General features: G+C 48.9%; 1 protein-coding gene across 5 annotated transcripts in view; it reads right to left on the minus strand.

Annotated features, from left to right (window-relative positions):
• The window catches only part of NTRK3 (neurotrophic receptor tyrosine kinase 3), a 384,145-nt gene that overhangs the window by 243,875 nt on the left and 120,010 nt on the right, over positions 1–20,260 (minus strand). For all 5 annotated transcript variants that reach the window (XM_077871684.1, XM_077871673.1, XM_077871694.1 and 2 more), the window contains 7 exons: positions 14,700–14,857; positions 13,807–13,949; positions 13,234–13,375; positions 12,494–12,790; positions 4,305–4,328; positions 2,766–2,827; positions 1,796–1,898 (listed from right to left, as the gene is read on the minus strand). In XM_077871684.1, coding sequence (XP_077727810.1) covers positions 1,796–1,898; positions 2,766–2,827; positions 4,305–4,328; positions 12,494–12,790; positions 13,234–13,375; positions 13,807–13,949; positions 14,700–14,857 — 929 coding nt within the window. The remainder of the gene's footprint in view (positions 1–1,795; positions 1,899–2,765; positions 2,828–4,304; positions 4,329–12,493; positions 12,791–13,233; positions 13,376–13,806; positions 13,950–14,699; positions 14,858–20,260) is intronic.

Consider the following 20,260-nt stretch of genomic DNA (forward strand, 5'->3'; position numbering starts at 1 on the left):
GTCAGGAGGTTCCTCCCATGGTCAGAAAACTTCGCATGAGCAATAGGGCCAGTCTTCAAAGCCACAGGCCCAAGGATTCTGCTGAGATTGAAGGCTCAGGGCTCACCCAGTGGTATTCATCTTCTAACCCTGCAGAGCCCTGCCTTGCACCGGGGAGTACTGGCAGATAAAACATCTGCAATTGAGGTGCCTCACCGTGGTCTGATCCTGTTTAAGTCATAGGGCTTTCGGCCAAACTTCTATCCCCTTGTTATAATTTGCCTGCACATGTATTTCTCTTGGTCAAAATATTTCACATGATTCAGGAAAACCTGGCTTGCCTTGCTGACTCGTTTAGCTTAATCAAGAACAGAAAGAGAGAACAGAGGTAGAGAGCTTCTGAGAGGCCAGTCTGCTCTCCTGTTTTCTACCCTTCTACCCTTCTAAGGGGATCTCCTGCTGAATATCTGTGTTCTCAGCTTTTAGGGGAATCATAGGATATTTTGAGAATATAAGAGAAAAAGTGGACTAGCTCCATTCCAAACCACCCTCCCCCCCCACCCCAACCCTATAGACACAACCACACATTTGCATAACTTCAGGGGATCACGGTCCCCGTGGATCTCATTCATGTGCCCTCCTTCAGCCCGAGTCCCAAAGTCAAGACCCTCTGCGCAGATACCAGTTCATGCATAGATGCTGTAGAAATTCATCTTTCTGGATCCCGTACTCTCCCAGAAAACCCAAACCTGGATCCTAGCTCAGCAATCTGACAGCTTGCTGAACCCTTCTCCTCATCCTTCCCTACCCACCTCCCATCTAACACCAGCCATAAATGGAAACCCCAGAGGAGAGAGTAGGTCTTGCAATTCGAGTTTCTGTTTGAGAACTGGTACCCAGCCTCCCTGGAGCCATCTGGTCAAATCCATCCCTGAGACCAGGCAGATGGATGCTAATTTACCATGTTAACCCCTCTTGTGCCACTGCCCCAAGCTGAGCCATAGTGGGAAGCCTCGTCCCACAGCCTGCCCTGGCCATCAGGGGGCTGAGGACGCGGCATTGTGGAAGCTGGCCAGCAGATTTACAATCGTGTTGCTCTTGGCATCTGTTCTGGGACCCTGTGTAGAGTTACGTGCTGAAATGCGACTGCGTGGGCAACTTCCCAACACCAGAGTCCACCACCCGATATCTAGCTATGCTAAAACCTTCTCATCAAAACTCCAAGGAAGAGTACAGACAAGAGAGAAACCAAGGGACGCCTGAGTGGCTCAGTGGGTTGAGAGTCTGCCTTCGGCTCAGGTCGTGATCCTGGGCCTGGGAATCGAGTCCCGCATCGGGCTCCCTGCAGGGGGCCTGCTTCTCCCTCTGCCTATGTCTTTCTCTCTCTCTCTCTCTCTCTCTCTCTCTCTCTCTCTCTCTCTTTCTCTCTCTCTCTCAGGAATAAATAAATAAAATATTTTTAAAAAGGAAAAGAGAGAGAGAAACCAAGTTACTCAGACAAGGAGCCCTATTTCTCACCAACTTCCATCACAAAATTCCATCATACAGCAAGCAGCTCAGCTACATGATGCTTCTTGAAGTCACGGCAAAACCAGGCGGTCCATGGTCATGGTCTGGCCCCTGCAGAACCAACACAGCTTCCAATCCATCACTACCAATAATAAGGTGTAGACAAGAGTCTCCACCAGGACCACTTAAGCCCACTACTGGTAGGGAGGCCCCCTTGGAGAGCAATGAGAGAGTAAAACAGCATCTTTTGATCCAAAGGAACCCTATTTCCCCCATGAGACCCTTGCAAATGAAAATCCCACCTTACCCTTCATTCCAAATTTGGACCGTCGACCGTACTTGTTGATCATGATAAAGAGAACCACCAACAGGACGCAGGCAAAAGCAGCAAGTCCCACAGCTATGGACACCTGGTAGGGCCAAGAGCAGACAGTTGAGAAGAGTCACAGAAAACCCAAGTGCCGTGGGAAGTGACCCATGCGCCCTAAGAAAGCAGTCCTTATCGGAGGAACAGCTGCAGCCCATTCAGAACTTTGCCACTGAGTAAACTCCTTAGAAGAAGTAATTCCTGAGACCTTCAAACATTAAAAAAGAAATTTAAAAGGAAATTAATTCCCCAAGTGGATGAGACAACGTCCTGTGGTTCTGCCTCTCCTCTGGGGGCCATCTCAAGCAATGCAAGGGCAGGCCTAAGAGGTTTCTATCTACTGTTTGTTGTTTTAATTAGCCAAAAAACTCTGCACTTTCACATTGACATTCTTTACATAGTATTATCCAAAAGGTTCTAGGAGATCTAGACTCTTAAAAAAATAAAATTTAATTTAAAAAAACCTTTGCTCTCCCCCGCAGGGAAAATCTCTGACTCTAAGAATCAGGCAGGGTAGGGGGAGGTGACTTGAAAAACCAACCCAAGGGGATGCTCTGAGCAACTCCGACTTTTGTAAAAGGCTTGTGTGGTTAGCATTCCCTTCAAATCAGGCCCAGCCAGGCTGCTAACTGAGTGGGGGTTTCAAATAGTTCTCTTCTTCCGAACCCTAGGGCTGGGAGCGGATCCTCAAAGACTTCCTCAAACAATGACTTATTCTCATCAAACAAGGAAGGTTTCAACCACCTGAAAGGAGGTCATTCATCACAGTTTTTTTGTTGTTTTTTTTTTTCTCCTGCCGTATATACTGAGGTTCCAAGTAAGATAAAATTCCGGAAAGTTAGCTCCTAAAATGAAGTCTGAAAACAACTGAGTCAGTAAACAGCTTCCCCTTGATCCGGCAGGGACTTACCCCAAAAGTGTCTTCCTCTGGTTTGTGTGTCACAGTGATGGGTGTGGGGCTCACGTCATAAACTGAAAATCAACCAGACCAGGAAGACAGTTAGCTTATCGGACAGAAGAGGCTCAGCCGCAGTCCTCGCCTGACTCCCAGCCCCCCACCTCGGGAGTTCCTGCTGGAGAACATCCCTGGGCTCTGCGAGGCTCCCCAGAGACCAGATCCCCATCCAGCCACCTGGCTGGGGCTGACAAGTCACAGGCAGGCTCCACAAGGAATAAAGGACCCTCACCGCCACCCCCGCTCCCCATTCCAGAGTAAATAAGGTCACCTGGGCATCGTAGGGCATTAACTATTAGATACAAAGGAGGAGAAGAAATGCTTTGGGAGCCAGACCAGGGTCTGGATTGGGCATGTTCTGTTGGTGATAGCACCTGCTGCTGACATTTGGCTACCCTCTGTCTAGGCCCTCCTTTCCAAGTCCCTGGGTCTCCCATGCCCTTCCTTTCACCCCCCTCTCCTCCTCAGGGAGACCGGGAGACCCATGGCCCCCAGAACATCCCACTGACCACTCCCTGCCGGCAGATTTCAGAACACAGTGGCAGCCCAAGGTAAGCTGCAAGGCCATATGCCCAGGAAAAACCACCTTTTTCCAGCAAGGCCTGGATGGGAAGCCAAGTATCCATTTGTCCTCCATCTCAAATCACCTTCTGGGCAGGAAACAGCCCCAAACTCAGAATTCTCTGGAGGGACATTCTGTGAGATAGCAAGTCCTCTCAGACCAAGGACAAATGAAGGAAGCCACGGACGATCTTCATGTTCATGCCAAATAGTAAGGGGCATCCTCAACAGGACCGACTGTCCATGATCTTAGGCCACACACAGAGCAGAAATGACAGTGACGCTTCTCTTACTCTCCCATGAGAGAGAAAAGGAAAAGTGATAAATGATTCCTCCACAGCCCATAAGCAAAACACCAAATGTTTTAGGGGACGCCTGGGTGGCTCAGCTGGTTAGGCATCCAACTCTTGATCTCAGCTCGAGTCTTGATCTCATCAAGCATCGAATTGGGCTGTAGGCTCACTGTGGAGCCTACTTTAAAAAAAAAAAATCCCCACTTAGGGACACACAAGCCTATCAGGAGGCCTTGTGAATCACTCACAAGGTGAGTCTCAGCCAGATTCTGGGGCCCTCTTAGCAGGTGAGAAACACCAGTTTAAAGGCTCCCCATTCTCTCCACAAGGACAACTGAAATGATTAACATGTTCTTCCTGACACTACCCCTTCCCATCCAGACAAGGGGGACCCACAACATGCTCAGGATTTAGGGGACTCCCTGGGGGAAACAGAGGCACAGAGCTCAGGGGGTGTGCAACAGGGACTACCCAAGAAGTGTTTCTGCTCTGCAGTTCCCCTATGAGTGCCCAAGATGCTCTCAGGTGCCACAGGTCTGGGGATGTGGCCATGGAAGAGACAAGAGGGCTGTGTGGAATCCACAATTACCTAAAGCATCAGAACAAATCAGTTTCAAAGCAAAAGGTAAAGCAGACTTACTGGAGACAAAGTTATCCGTGCTCTCTGCAAAAAAAAACAAAGAGATAATTAACAAGTGTAATAAAAGCCAGAACAGATGCACTGTATCTTCCTAATGGGTACAACCTCTCCCACTCACCACAAGTCCCCCGTTATCCCAGAGACAGAAAACTAAACTCTTGACATATCAGCCCTCCCCCAAGCTACTCTACTCCTTTAGGAGGTGGTCTCCCAAGTGGAGAAAGAATAAGAGATAAAACTGGTTTCAAGAGAGGTGGCCCAGCCTACCTGGGATCTATGAGATGGAAAATTGTATCTAGACCCAATGTCTCACCCACGGTCCTCCCTCCTTCAGGTACCCAGATGGCTGGGGACGTTGGCGGGACCTCAGAGCCAAGAAGAAAAGCTGCAGAGTGGGCTTCCCTGGACCTTTCTTGAAAATGCCAGCTATGATTCCCAAGACAGAATTCCTCAAATTGATATGTAGAGTTTAATCTATCAGGTACCTCAGATGTTCCTGGTAATCTCTCTCTGAGTCTGCCCATCCCTCAGATGAAAATGTGCTATTGGATCTTTCCCTCTAGAAATGGCTCACCTGATAGTGAAAGCTCATTATTAGACACTGAGGATAAGCCAGGGGCTGGGCTGAATGCTTTATATAACATATCACTTAATCCTTATAACCATCCTAGGAGGTAGAGAGTGTTATCCCCATTTAACAGAAATAGAAATAGGCTTTGTTGGGCCAGGCAGGATCAAAGGGGATGGGGAGGCACCAACAAAATGGCAGCAGACCCTCCATCTTGTTACCCTCCCCTGGGAACTTTCCCATCACTGCAGATGGCCCAAGGCACTTCATGGGGAGGACATGCCATATAAGGGCATAAGCAGTTATTGCCCCATACCAATTCCACCAGTAATATGCCCTAATACCTATCACCCCATACAGACACATAACCCCTTCCCCCAACCCCTTAAAAAAGGCCCGCTTATACTCCCCTGGGCACAACTTCCTGGGCCCAAGACTTCCCCAGCTTCGCTTCCATTGCTTCCATTAAAAACTTGCCTCGACCGACTTTTGCCTGACCTCTCTATTTCATTTCACTACCAATTGGATTAAACCTGACAGGCTTATAGAGATTAAATAACTAACTGAATCTCGATGAGGGCATAGACTGAGCTGGATTCAAATCCAAGTCTGGCTCTTAACCACTTCATCAGAGATTCTTCAACTCTAGTGTGCAATAGAATCATCTAGAGGGCAATCATTACCATTCTCCAAGAAAAGGAATGAGGGCTCCTTGGAGAAATGCATTGTTTCAGGCCTGGGGCAGACAAAGTACAAGATGTGCCTAGAACATCTTGTGGTACTAGAAAGTAAGAAAATGCTTCCAAATTAACAGGAGCATGGGAAAAGAACATAGAAGCCAAAGTGAAGGAGCTTCCAATGACCAAATCTGGGACAATTTATACAACAAAATAAACAAACACAGCCATGGATTGTTACAGGCTGAATTACATCTGCTCAAAATTTGTAGGGTAAAGTCCTAATTTCCAGTACTTCAGAATATGACTGTACTGGGAAACTGGGTCTTTAAAGAGGTAATTAAGTTAAAATAAACTAATTAGGGTGGACACTAATCCAATATGATTGGTGTCCTTATAAGAAGAGGAGATTAAGAAGGAGACACACACACAAGAAGACCATGTGGAGACATAGAAAGAAGACAATCATCTGCAAGCCAAAGAGAGAGGGCTCAAAAGGAACCAACTCTGCCAGCCCCTTAAGCAGACTTCTAACCTCCAAGATTGCAAGAAAAATAAATGTCTCTTGTTTAAGCTACCCAGTCTATGGTACTCTCTGATAGCAACCTGAGCCAACTACACAGATTATAAGTCATTGCACAAAATATACATCCATGAGTCTATACCAATATAAATAAGTAATTGAATAAAAACACAGGGAAAGAAGAGAAAGCTCTTCCTTACAGTAGAATCTCACCTAACAAATGTAGAAAGAATGATGAAAACGGGAAAATCACCATGGACAAATACCATGCTAATAACTGTTTCAGGCAAGAATCATCAATGAACGCTAAAATTAATGTGTGGAAGCATGATAAGGCACAAGACATTTACAAAGTTTCAAAAAATCACCTTGTAGTAGAGAACCCTGGCAGATACCATGTTGACCAAGTGGCAGAGTTACCACCACCAGTAATTAGAGGTATAGATACCATGTACCCCCTCATGTGATGTCCTGAAAGAGCACAGCATCATTTCTATGGCGTTCATGCCAAAAACATATAACTGGCATTTAACTGTGAGACAACAGCAGACAAAACCAAACCGTGGGGAAATCTACAGTATAACTAGTGAGTATCCTTCAAGAGCATCCAGCTTGGGGTGCCTGGGTGGCTTAGTCCGTTGAGCATCTGACTCTTAATTTCAGCTCAGGTCATGATCTCAAGGTTGTCAGGCTCTGTACTCAGAGGAGTCTGCTTGGGATTCTCCCTCTGCCGCTCACCCTGCTCTCTCGCTCTCTCTTTCTCAAATAAATAAGTAAATATTTTTTTGAAAGTGTCCAGCTCATGAAAGACAAAGACAGACTGAGGAATTGTCCCAGACTGAAAGAGAATAAGATGACAGAGCATCTAACTGCAGTGCATGATCCTGCCCTGGGTCCTAGAGAAGAAAGGACAGTAGCAGACAAAACTCAAGTCTGTAGATTCGATAACAGTGTTAATATCCTGCTTTTGCACATCGGACGGTGCTTAAGTAAGATGATACCATTTGGGGAAGCTGGGTGGAGGAGACAAGGAAGTTCTTTGTACTGTTTTATTACTTTTAGGGGGTAAATCATTTTAAGATTTATTTATTTATCTGAGAGAGAGAGAGAGTGAGAGAGGAAGCACGAGCAGGGAGGAGGGGCAAAGGGAGAGGGAGAAGCAGGCTCCCTGCTGAACTCAGGGCCCAAGGATCATGAACCAAGCCAAAGGCTGAAGTCTAACCAACTGAGGCAGCCAGGTGCCCCAGGAGGTAAATCTTAAACTATTTCAAAATGAAGAGGTAAAAAATCTTAAAATTTTTTTCAAAAATTTTTTTCCAATAAACATGGATTATTAGTCCTCACCCCAGAATTTCTGAGTCAGGAGGTCTGGGGAAGGTCTTGGGAATTTGCATTTCTACCACATTTTCAGGGGATGCTGATGCTGCTGGTCCCTTTGAAAACCACTCCATTATGTTACATCTACTGCTGTCATGAGTCTATCACACCCTGAAAAATAAGAACTCCTCATTCATTCATTCATTCATTCATTCATTCATTCATTCACCGGGGGTCTTCAAGTCCTCAGCTAAATCCTCACAGTCACTGTAATCATGGCTCTATTAGATATGCATAAGCAAATACTCTAACTACCTGTGGGACAAGTGATGCTTTCTGTGAAGGAGTCTGGAGAAAGTCCTATTTACAGTAAATGCACCATTAATAGCTGGCTTGTCTGTTGTCCATTTTGTGTCATTTGGGGAAGACCAACAGAGCTTTCTCCTAATTCCTGAGCCTGCCCCTTATGCTACCACCCTCTTGTATACCGCAGGTAACCAAATGCCTGAGGTGTGGAGAGGATGGAGGAGAGAGGGCCCTAGCCTTGGCTTCAGAGCCCAAGGCAAGACAGGCATCAGATCAAGTCACAGTTAACGCTGATTTGCATATTTCTCATAAGGCACCCATTTATTAGAGAATATTCTCACATCAGGCAAGTGTTTTGGACAAGCCTATGAACCCTGTAATCTCCCAATCAGCCTATGTGTTTAATTCCCTTGCTGGAGCCTGGGAACATTCATCTATCCGGGAAGCACATGAGCCTTGGGACAGGGACACCCTCCTGGGTCCCCTCTAACCAGCAGGGGGAACTCAGAATTCTACACTGGAAGAGGATGGCACCCAGGAATGGTCCTCACCTCCTGCCCCACCAGCAGCTGGGAAGGACAATTGGATCCATATGCAAGGTACCATCTGAACATGAGCAGGGTGGGCACGAATGCATGCTCCCCCATCCCAGACCTCATCTCTTCCAGTCCCAAAACTCATCAAGAAGGACCTTGTGGGAAAAGACTGTGGGGTCCAGAGGAGGGAGAAGAGACACTTGTTTTGTGTCCAAAGAGGTGAACTAAGAGGCTTCACGTGTGAGCAGGCCGTGGGGAGGCTGCACCAAGGCATCTGCTCTCACTGCCCATCCGCACCCCATCTGACACAGAAGCCTCGTCTCACCTCTGCTGCACTCAGCGGCTGGAGGCTCCAGCAGGGGGAGAAATTTCCCCTGCTCCCCGCTCCCACCAGCAGCCTGGAACTACATTCTAGTCTCCACTCTACATTCTAGTCTTCTTTGTCCTCTAGTAGGACAAAGAAATCAGCCTTGATAGAGGCTGAGGGCAAGGGGGCAGTGATTTCTCCCACTGTTTGTACCCAGCGTCCTAAGAAAATTCTGGTTTCTGCTACTGTAAAATCTCCATGTAGTAACTCGACTTCCCAGAGAAGTAAAAAATAATATATATATACTTTTTTTAGTAAAAAAAATAATAATTTGAGAGTTACAGCAGCTCACTTATTCCTAAATGTTTTGTCAGGTATTCTCAGGTATTTGTTGCACATGCGCATGCAAACACACACACACACACACACACACACACACACACACAGGCCTTGGCAACATTCCTCCTTCTTTCACATCATCATCTAAGGAACTTCACATTCTCTCCCAGACCACAACCTTCTAGCCACCACCTCCCACCCTGCTGTCATTCCCAGCCTCACCGGCTCTTGCCTTCCTGACTCCTGAATCCCTGATTCCTCCTAGCTTTCCCACTCTCATGCCCGGATCCCCTCTGGCAGCCCCTCTTAGTTCCTGGAACACCAAAGAGGAGTTAGCTCCACGCTTCTAGAACTAAGCTCCCTAACCAATCCTGGCAGGGACCCCCTTCACCAAGGTTGGATGCCATGCTCAATGTTCTAGTGCCTCTCTGGAAATGCAGATGGAAAGAGATATGCAGTTTAAAAATAATAACGAAATTTTCCAGAACATTTTCATTTTAACGTCCTACTCTAAGAAAATCCTTACTGAAGGCAGCCTCTGCATTTCCAGATTGCTCCATTAAATATATTCATTCCGATCAAATCTCTCCTATGGGTCTTAGGATCGTGCAGAATCAGAAAAGGAGACCAGTACCTTCAGATCTTGTTTTGCCCCCAAAACAGTCACCCTTGGGTGTGCTTCACAAAAATATAAAAATAAACAGTAACTCTGTCTGTGCTTACTCTGTGCCGAGCAGGAGTAAGCACTTTCGGTGGATTAATCCACTGTGTATGAACTCATCTTCACCACAGCCTTTGAGGTAGAAGCAGGGGACTGAGTGATTTGCCTGAGATGACAAAGCTGATGAGTGATTATTTAGAGAGACTGGATCCTGGCAGCACAGATGGCTCCATAGCCCTACGTCTAGACAATGTTGCCCAGAGCCTGTTGTTAGAACGGCCAAGCTTGACCAGAGAACACTGCTTCTAGAACTCCTACCTTCACTGTATCCCTCCATCCCAAGAATCCTAGCAACAGCTGAGAGCTGGGGCACCTTTTCTCTGTCTGGACCCAGGTCTAAACCCTTAGCACACTTCAAATCCTCATGGCAACTTAGGGAAAGAGCTTTGGTTCTCACTCCCATTCCACAGATGGAGGAGCAGAGGCAGAGTAGAGATGGCCCTTCATGCATGCAGCCACATACCAGGTGCCAACCCTGGTCTAGGAGCTGAGGCCACTGGTTGGTCGGGTGGCGGATGGGATTTGTACCTCTATCTGGCTGATTTCAGAACCTGTGCTCTTAACCTCTATGCTCTGCTTGCCTGGGAGCGAAAGGAGTCCCTGTGATAAGTATGATGTCTCAACACTCTCAGGGCAAAAGAAAAGAGCAGGAATCCACGGAGAGCCTTCTATCCAGAGCTCAGCAGGTATAAGGTTTACCGCCTGCTCCTCCAGATAATTTACTCTCCTGAATGTTTAGACTTTTTGTCATTTGACACGACCGGCCCATCTTTTCCCTGTCACTGCCTTTTCATCATCCACTGATTCCTTTAGGTTCATAAAACAAGGAAACCTTCGCACAGGGCGGCCCTGGCAGGGTGCACCTGGGTCTGAGGAAAATGCTTTGGGGAGGACTGTTTCCCTTCAGGTGGCTCTGTGACTCTATCTCCCACCTCCTGGGGCCAGAGCCCACCAAACAGCATGGCAGTGGACTGCAAATGAAGGAGCACTGAGTCACCTGCAGGCTTGTTAAAACACTCCCGGGGTTCTGATGCAGCAGGATGGGGGGGGTGGACTGGAGAATCTGAGTTCTAACACATGCCCAGGCGATGGTAATGCTGCTGGTCCGGGGAACCCTCTTTGAGAACCACTGTCCTAAGGAGACTTGACAAGGTAGCAAAGGGCTGCTGTGTCTCTTGGAGACAGAAAAGGTATCTATCTGTCCGGCTGGGAGGAGATAGAGAATTGCTCTTAGGACAGCCTCTATGGGGAGGAGTCCAGAGTGGCTCACCCTCCCTCCAGAGCATTCCTGGGCTCCCTACTCTCTGCAGTCCCCAGGAGTTTCCCTTTGTAAACAAGCATTGCTTCAGGGGCTTCATTCCTTGCCCATCACGGAGTGTACATTCTGCTCTTTAAAAGCACAATTCATTCTCTCATCATTAGATGGACACAGGCAGGGCAAAAGTGCTTCCTCCCTAGCCCTTCATGCCAGCAAGGCCTAGCTTGACCGGGTGGCCCACAAGAACAAAGGCTGTCTGCATCTAAAGGCTGCTGCTTCCACAGCAGGGACTCTTTCAGCTCCCAGAGCAGAGAGGGGTGTGGCCCGCGGTGGGGAAAGTCCTGAGACCTTCTACTGGGCCTCAGAGGATGATGCTAGAAATGTTGGGCCAAATGGGACTGCCAGGATTTTACACATCAGCACGTTCTGGACCCTCTCCCGAGCCGATGGTGCTCCATCATCTTTCTCTTGGACCTCAGCGGCAAGAATCTGGCCTTCCCATGTAGCTTTCACTCTGGGAGCTGGGATTTCCTTGCCCTGAGATAAATAAGGCCTCCTGGAGCTGCTACCCGTCATACGTGGGCTGTGACATCACCTTCACATAAGCAGATGGGACACAGTGCTGGCTCCTCCTACCCACCCCACCCATTTCCGTGTGTGGTTCTTCTCACTCAGTAGAGATGGTTCTTCTATCTCAGTAGAACCCATGAGTTCTGGAGACTGAAGGTCATCCAGCCTGTTCCCAGCAGAAATCACCAAAGTCACCAAAGATACTTGGTTTCACAGACAAAGCCCATCAACTGCTGAAGGCACCAGGAGATGGTACAACCCCATACACTAAATCCTCTGGGTGTTTCCTTCTGCAACTTAGGAAAGTATCTGAAATACTGTAGCCCAGGCAGAGACAGAGTCACCTCCCAAACAAACAAAGTTCTTTCATTACTTCTGTTACTACCCTTGGCCCAGCTGACGTTAGCGCCAGCACAGGCTGACGGCGTCCGGTACTGGTGCGAGTGTACCACAGAACAAGAGAAAAGCTCTGAGTTGGCAGCCTACTCCCTAGCCAAGCCTTGCTACCAACCAGCAAGGAGAAGGAGGTTTAGCTCACACATCTGTTAAAGATGGGGTTGAACCATAGAGACCCCGAAGCCCCTGCAATGGAAGGTCATCAAACCATCATTGTGTCCCAAAGCCTGTCGTAGGTGCTTTGTGGACCGGAAGTCATTTAAGGGCCATGTGATTCTCACAGGAGCATTGTCATCGGACCCATTTCACAAATGAAGGCAAGTGAGGCTCAAACAAGCAAACTATGGTGCCCAAGTTTTACAACAAATAAAGGACTACGTCGAAATTCTCTTTCTTGTCTGGCTCAGTCCCTTCCTCTATCGGAATAGGGCATGTCTGTCTGTGCGCAAGTGCACATTTTTGAGGGGATCTGGATTCTTCCTCTGGAGACTATGCAAAAACGGAGGCTTTATCTGGCTTACATAAAATGCTGGTGGGGGCTGAATATGCCCCAGCATGAGTCTGGTTACCTGAGGTAACAGAAGCAGGGTTGACGCTGCGCCCTCTCCCAGGCTGCCCTGCCCTGTGCTCTGGGACAGAATGAGGAGGCCCGAAGGTGGCACGGCCCTCACCTGGGAAGGGCTCCTTGAGGAAGTGGCCGTTGATGGTCTGGTTGGCTGTGCCCAGCGGGTTTTTGGCAATGAGGGTGTAGTTGCCATTGTTGTAGTGGGTGGGCTTGTTGAAGAGCAGACAGCCCTCGGAGACCTCGCCCTCCTGGTAGTACTCGACATGGGTGATCTTGGACTCCCGTAGCGGCTGCCCATTGTGCAGCCAGTGCAGCGTGGGTGGCGGGTTGCCTCGCACCACGAACTCAATGCAATGCTCCAGGCGCAGTTCCGGCTCCTCAAGACTCACCACGCGCGGAGGGTCTGTGGGGGGACAGGCTGGCTGACTCCCAGGATACACAGTCTCCCATGTCCCAGAGCAGCTGACCAGAGACTGGGGTGGGAATCCCAGTTCTTCCCCCATCCAGCTCTGGTAAGACTGAGAGGATAAGAGGCTCCCACCAATACCCCTGCCACCTTCCCAAAAGAGGGGAAGAGAGGGCTGTCTTCACCTAAGCTTCCCGGGTCCACCACAACTGGAAGACCTTTGAGGAACGTAACAGAAGGCAGACTCGGGCCAACTCTGGGGTATCCTGAAGACGTAGATGAGTTGGAGGCACCCATCTTCTGAGGGACAGAGACAACCTTTCTGGGGCTACTAGCTCAGGACTGAGGTGCTTGGTCCTGCCCTCCTAACCTCCCTGCCCCTGCCTCCTGCACTACCATCCCTTTGGTACACGGTAACCCTCCATACAGCAGCCACTCACAGTGCACAGTGAGGGCGACACTGGCATTGCTCATGCCCACCACATTCTCCGCAATACATGTCAGGGTGAAGCCGTTGTCCTCACTTGTCACATTTACCAGTGTCAGGTTGATGGCATGTACGTTGGTCCAGTTCAGATTTGTCTAAAACCCCAATAAAAAAAAATCAGTTTCTATAAGGGGGCTCCTCACCCACCTCCCCAACACCTTCGGGAATCAAAAAGAAAAACTGTACAGAAAGTGAAGGACCCTTTCTTCCTGCCACGCACACTGACCAAGTGCCAGACACTCTACAATCATGAGCTCAGGAAATCTTCACAGTCACCATATGAGGGGAATGATAGTATTATCCCCATTTTACAGATGCACAAACTAAGGTACAGAGAAGTTGATTAGCATGCTTAAGATCAAGTTGGCTAGAGAAGATTGCAGCTGGGTAAGAACCAAGCATGCACAAACTTTCCCTTTTCCTCCTTATTCTCACATCCCTTGCTTCTATTCATGATTTAGCTCATGTGGACTAAGAGGTCATGGCTGCCCAGCCTTCTGATGGGGCCAGAGCTTAGGATGCCTACCTGGTGGGTGTTGATGGACTGCAGTCCAGTAACTATCCAGTCTACATCGGGCAGAGGTGATCCAGAGCCATTGCAAGTGATGACAGCGTTGTCACCCTCTCGTACAGTCAGGTTGACGTGGCTCACACTGATCTCAGGGAGGTCTGGGAGGGAGGACAGGATGAGTGAAAAGATAAGCAAACACTTAATCCCAAAACTTTGTCTCTGGGGTCGGTGATGGCACTTCTCAACTCAACCTGCTTGTGCTCTTGGAACACCCCCAAGTCCCCGAATCTTCATAGCACCTCCCCACAGACATCAGAGCTCAGAAGTTAAGCCCAGCTGGGCTCTCCTACAAGGCAGACAGCGGGTAGGATTGGAACAGGTGCTCAAAGAATGTAGTTTGAACAATGAGGTCAAATGGCATCTTCCACTTTTGGACACTGGCTCTCAAACTTTGGTCTGCTTCAGACTCCTATGAAGAGCTTGCTAGAAATTCAGATATCCGAGACCCATCCTAGGATCTCATGAAGTCTATTGGGTCTGGGGAATCTGCTTTTCTAAAAGTACTGTAGATGCTCTTGATACAGAAGGTCTGGAGACCATGCTTTGAGATATGCTCCTTCAGATCTGGTTGACAAGTAACTCACAGACAGAAAGGACTCCAGTGCATTAAGAAGGGGCATACTTAGCCCTTGTCTCCATTCCTGAAGCCAACCTTCTGCCCTGGCAGGCCCAAGAAGGAACAGGAATGAGCAAGGAGGTAAAGAGTAAGCCAGATCTGCACCCAGTGCAGAGTTCAAGACCGGGGGTGTGTGCAGAGGGTGGGGAATGGAAGGCCCTCACTGTGCAGGCTACTGTGCAGGCTCTGAGGGATCTCCCTGGAGCCTGCTGGGGCCGGGGGGCTCACTCACCACACTGGCTGATGTTCATACGGAACAGGGGCAGCTGCGAGCCATCGGCGTTGATGCAGTAGAGGTGCTGGTTGTTCAGCTTGGCTTCTCCCTGCTCCTGCCACAGCTGCATCCAGCGGATGTCACAGCTGCAGTTGAAGAAGTTCTGCTCCAATCTCCTGTGGGTAAGAAGACAGGGGAAGGGACCTCCTGAACCAAAGATGTGGCCCAGCTCCCTCCCAGGGTCATTGAAGGAGGCCCCCACCTGCTCTTCAGGGATTAGGGAGAGAAGGGATTTAGCAAGGTCTTGAAAGAAATTCTAAAAAATACTTGTAAGTCCACAAATTATCTAGTTTTTGAACTATTAAACTCACTTGCAAAAAATGAAAGCTACTCCACTTAACTCACCTGCCAATGAGACCCTTTTAAAATACATCAGCATGGGATGCTTCTCTTCTCAAAACCCTCCAGTGGATTCCCATCTCACTGAACGTCAAGGTCAAATGTCTACAGGGTCTGCACTGCTCTCCATGACCTCTGATCTCATCTCCTACCTCACACTCCCTTCCTCTTCTTCAGCCATACCGACCTTGCTGTCTGTCAAGTTCACTAGCATGACCAGCCTGCTCCTGCCTCAGGGCCTTTGCACTTGTTGTCTGCTAGAATGACTCTTTCACTTCAATAAAGAATCATACAGCCTTCTCCAATCACTGCTGTAAATAAGCTACCACTAACCTCTGCCTTAGCACTGCCCAGTCCCCACCCTATTTTCTTCCTTCGAGTATTTGTCATTGCCCAACATCACTTAAAGATTTATTCGCTTGTTTATTATGTCTCCCCAAATAAAAACTAAGCACCATTGAGCTCAGAGAAACTGCCTGTTCATTGCTGTATTGCCAGTAACTACAACTGAGCCTGGCACATAAATACTTGTTGAATGAGTATGAGAGGGATGGGAGGGAGGGAAGGAAGAAGGAAAGTGTTACTCTCCCTGGGTAGTAGGTGGCTAGCTATTTCCAAGATCTGCTCAAAGCCCATCTTGGGACCAGCTTTATTCTTCATAAATTCAACAAAATCCTTACTGAGCACCTGTTCCATATCTGGCTATGGGCTGAGTGCTGTTGACACAGAGGTGAATGAGACAGTCTCTGTTCTGCAGGAGCACTCAGCTTAGTGAAGAAGAGCATCTGATAGGGAAAGAGTCCGGTTCAAGGCCTTCCTCCTCCAATGACTTTCCTTGTGACTTAGAGCAAAGTCCTTGCCCCTCGAAATGGAACTATCCCATTAGGGGGACAATTAATGGTATTCATTAATGTAAGACTCTTCAAGTAAAGGGCACCTAATTTGTCTAAATGTCTGGATCAGTAGAAGGAACATGATTCCCTCGGCTGGACCAGTAAGAAGACAAACCTGTTGGCGCCCAGCAGGAGCTGTACTAAGCCCCAGGATATTCCAGACAAGGGGTGGAATTCCAAAACAGAGAGGCGTGCATCAGAACTGATCAGCTTTCAGGAAAAAGGGAGACACTGGTAGAGGACTCAGTGTTTCCCAGCCAGTGGGACACCATCAGTAGAAGGTGCCAACACCTCTGCATGATATTCCTTTAGTCTAAAAATACGCTGGCTTTTCTCTTAGCTCTTTCAGAAAAGGAGGAGGGACCTAGCTTCACTGAGTTTCTGCTTCCCACAGCCACCGTAGGAGACAGCCAGCACTATCCCCTGTGCAGATGAGCATCCCTTTCTTAGGTTTGGAAGGATTAAATGTGCTTCATGTGCTTGAAGTCCCCCGGCTGGTGTGAGACAAAGCAGGGCTTCAAGCCCCAGCTTACTGGACTCCAAACCCCACACTCTCTCCACCCGTCTACCTGGTGCCAGGCACTGCTAGGTGGGAGGGGAGACGCAGAGGAGTCAGCACGACCCCCGACACTGCAGCTCCGGGGCAGAGACCAGGGAAAGAGTTCAAGGTGATGCTGGAGGCTGAGATGGAAACACAGGAAAGAAAAGCCGCACCAGGGCCCAGAGTTCATGTCAAGGGGCACGGGGAAACAAAGCTGGAAGGAAGAATGAAAGCCAGACAGTGCAGGACCTTTACCGCCACATCAAATATCCATAGGTTTGGAACTCATCCAGGGGGCAGTGAGGACCAGTGAGACCTTCGGAGCTGGAAATGATGTGAACAAAGCAGATCTGTAAGGACAGCAACCCGACAGTACTGTGCCAGAGATGCCGGCAAGGGAAGAGCCTGAGAATGGCCACCTGGTGAGGGTGCCTTCCACCCACAGGGTACTGTGTGGTCAAGAAGTCTGTGCATTTCTCAAAGCACCTGGGCAAAGGGATGAATGGGGGATGAACCCCTTGACTTACATGCCTTGACTAGACCCAGTGCCTGGCACGAGGCTACGTGCACGCAGACAGGGCATCACTCCTCATTCGCACACCAACAAGGGGAGGCCAACAGGCTGGAGGTCAATGTTCTCCAGCTTTTAGGTCTCAGAACTCCTTTTTTTAACTCTTAAAAATTACTGAGGGCCTCAAAGAGCTTTTGTATATGTAGATTATACCTATCACTATTTACCATTTTGGAATTCAAATAGAAAATTTTATTTTATTTTTTTTAAGATTTCATTTATTTATTTGAGAGGGAGCAAGCACATGGAGTAGAGGGTGAATCAGACCCCCCGCCAAGCAGAGAGCCCAATGCAGGGCTCCATCCCAGCACCCCAGATCATGACCTGAGCTGAAGGCAGATGCTTCACCGACTAAGCCACCTAGGTGCCCCTCAAATAAAAAAATTTATAACACAACACCACATTAACACAAACTCCCATTCGTCACCAGAGAAATGATGTTGTCACCTGTCAAGTGACCTCTGGAAAACACTACACACCTTTGGAGGAACGGGAGTGGAAAGGGCGAGTAATGTCTCAAATTCCACATTTTAGTTTCCCCAACAGGGTACTGGGGACCCCACGGAACCCTGGACCCCCATGTAAGAACTGCTGCCTCATTAATAAAGGTGTAGAGAAGACGGAGAAGAGGGAAGGGAAAATGGCAGAGACACTGTAAAAGAAGGCAGGGTGGTACTGAGTGCTTTACTGGAGGCAGAAGGGAAGAGTGGAGATGACACCGAGGTTTCTAGGAGACAGGAAATTCAAGGAGGAGAGAAGTGTCTCTAGCTGAAAACAGAAGAGAAGGACCCAGTGGAAAAGAAGAGGTTCAGTGTATGAGGAATCAGGATGAGTCCCTAGAGGAGGAAGATGGACAGTGAGGCCGAGAATCGTGGAGGTGTGTGCCTGGCGGGAGGGCAAGATGGGGCCATGGTGGAGACCCCGGATAGAGCGGAGAGAAAATAAGCAGGCAGGACAAAATGAGAGCTAAGAAATAAAAACAGAATGACATTCGTGTCATACCTACTGCGTACCACCCAACAGCGTGCATACTGCCCTGAGCACCAGCCCCACTCAACCCTCCGGTCGGGGAGGAAGCAGAGGAAGGGCCATGGCAGCCTTGGACAAAGCAGAAGGTCAAGCTGGCGGCCCAGGGTGTGGAGGACGGGAAGGCCTGAGGATGTGGACCTGTGTTGCAGGGCGGCGAGCACGGGCCTGGCAGCCCTGCTGGAAAGACACTGAGGGTCCAGATGCTTGCATATCTGCAAACTGAACCAGGTCAGCCCGGCTGTTCCCAGATGCTCGCCTGACAAGATGCAGCCATTCATTATGAAGTAGTTGTAAAAATACAAATTATCCACCTGGGTGGAAAAGATTAGCTGGGCTGGGGGGGCTGCTTCGAGCCGCATGTGCTTTGTTCGGTCCTGCCCTGTGGTGTCCCCGGACTTCTCAGGGCCCCCTCACTCCCCCACAGAGCTGACAGGGCCACAGCGTCCTGGGGCACGTGGGAGAACGAGGTGGGATGGCACCGCGAGACATTTCCACCCATTTCCTTCCATCCTTTTCCTCCATGATCTGGTCCACCAAGGAGGGACTCCCCAGGAGACCTGGCTTCTCGTTCATGCCGGAGTCTCCTGCAAACTGCATAGAAACCTTAAGCTTCTCCCCCCACCCCTGGGACCTTCCTCCTAGAAGCCAAGATGCAGGTACACAATAGAAAGCATGCTGAGTCAGGAAACATGGTGTCCTGGGAGTCCCACTGAGTGAACTACCCTTGTCTTCATCTTCATTTGACCACAGAGGGTTCAGGGACTGGGCCAGAAACAAAGAAAAGCAGCATGTAGTCTACGGGACACTGTCCCTTCTTCCAGCAAGTCAGGTCTCAGCCAGGGCTGCAGGGGCTGCATCCAGGAGCCTGAAGGCTTTCCCTGCCCCATCAATAATGCAGGCAGGCCCATGAATAATACAGCAGCAGCTGCTTCAGGGCAGAGTTTACACACACCCAGCCCCAGCCCCAGCATGGCCTGGGGCCTGATCACAGGGCCCTAGGGGCTTCCGACACATTAACTCTGCCCCATTCAGGCATATGCAAACGCCTCACCACAAGGCCTAGGCCACGATGGTTGACGATGTATTTAGAAAACACTGGTTCCCCTCCAGCCATCACTCTGGCGTTCTTCTCTCCTCCGCAGCCATCCTGGGACTGGCCGCAGGAGACAGGGAATGGACATAGATCTGCTGTCAACCAGGGAAGCATGTCCCCAGGTCCACGTGATTGCCACTGGCCTCCCAGAGACAACAAGACAATGGGAAAAGAAGGACGCAAACAAAAGGTTTGAGTGGAGCCAGGTGTCACGTTGGGCAAAGACAGTGCCCTGAGCTGTGTCTCTCACAAAAGACCTGTTTGTGTCCTAACCCCCGCCCCCAGACCTGCAGATGTGACCTTATTTAGACATTGAGTCTTCATGGATGTGATCGAGTTAAGAATCATGGGATGATCATGGGACAAGATCATTCTGGATTTAAGGAGGGCCCTAAATCCAATGACAAGTGTCCTTGTAAAACAGGAGGGAGAGACCAAAGACAAAGAGACAGGGAGCAGATACTAGAGTGGCATTGACATGAGCCAAGGAACACCAGGAGCCACCAGAAGCCAGAAAAGACATGCAAAGTTTCCTTCCATGTGCCTCTTGAAAGGAGAGTGGCCATGTGACACCTTAATTTTGGCCTTCTGACCTCCAGAAGAATCAAGAGTCACTTTCTATCATTTGAAGCCTCCAAATTTGTGGTGATTTGTTAAGGCAACCCTAGGAAATTAATATGGCAAGTAACTTCTTCTTCCCTCAGGCTCTGCATTAACATCTGTAAAATGGGGGTAATTGCGCTCGACCCTCTTTCTGCACAAAGTTATTATGAGGATTAGCGATAATACATGTTAACATGCTTTGCGAATTGAAAGGGGCTATAAAGAGACCAGAAATTATTATTACAGTAACACTATTATTAACATGATCGTTCAGGGACTTCTCTGAGAGCGGTGGAAAGCGGTCATGGCCAAGACTGGGAGAAAGTGCCAGGATCAGCCCAAACCCATCCCCGATACCAAGTTCATATTTTACCAAGTCGATTAAATCTGCAAATTACACCAGAGGTAATTATCACTTTGCTTTAAGAAAATGAAATATTCCAATCTGTT

Source organism: Canis aureus, chromosome 2, assembly GCF_053574225.1.
Source record: "Canis aureus isolate CA01 chromosome 2, VMU_Caureus_v.1.0, whole genome shotgun sequence".
Classification (NCBI taxonomy): domain Eukaryota; kingdom Metazoa; phylum Chordata; class Mammalia; order Carnivora; family Canidae; genus Canis; species Canis aureus.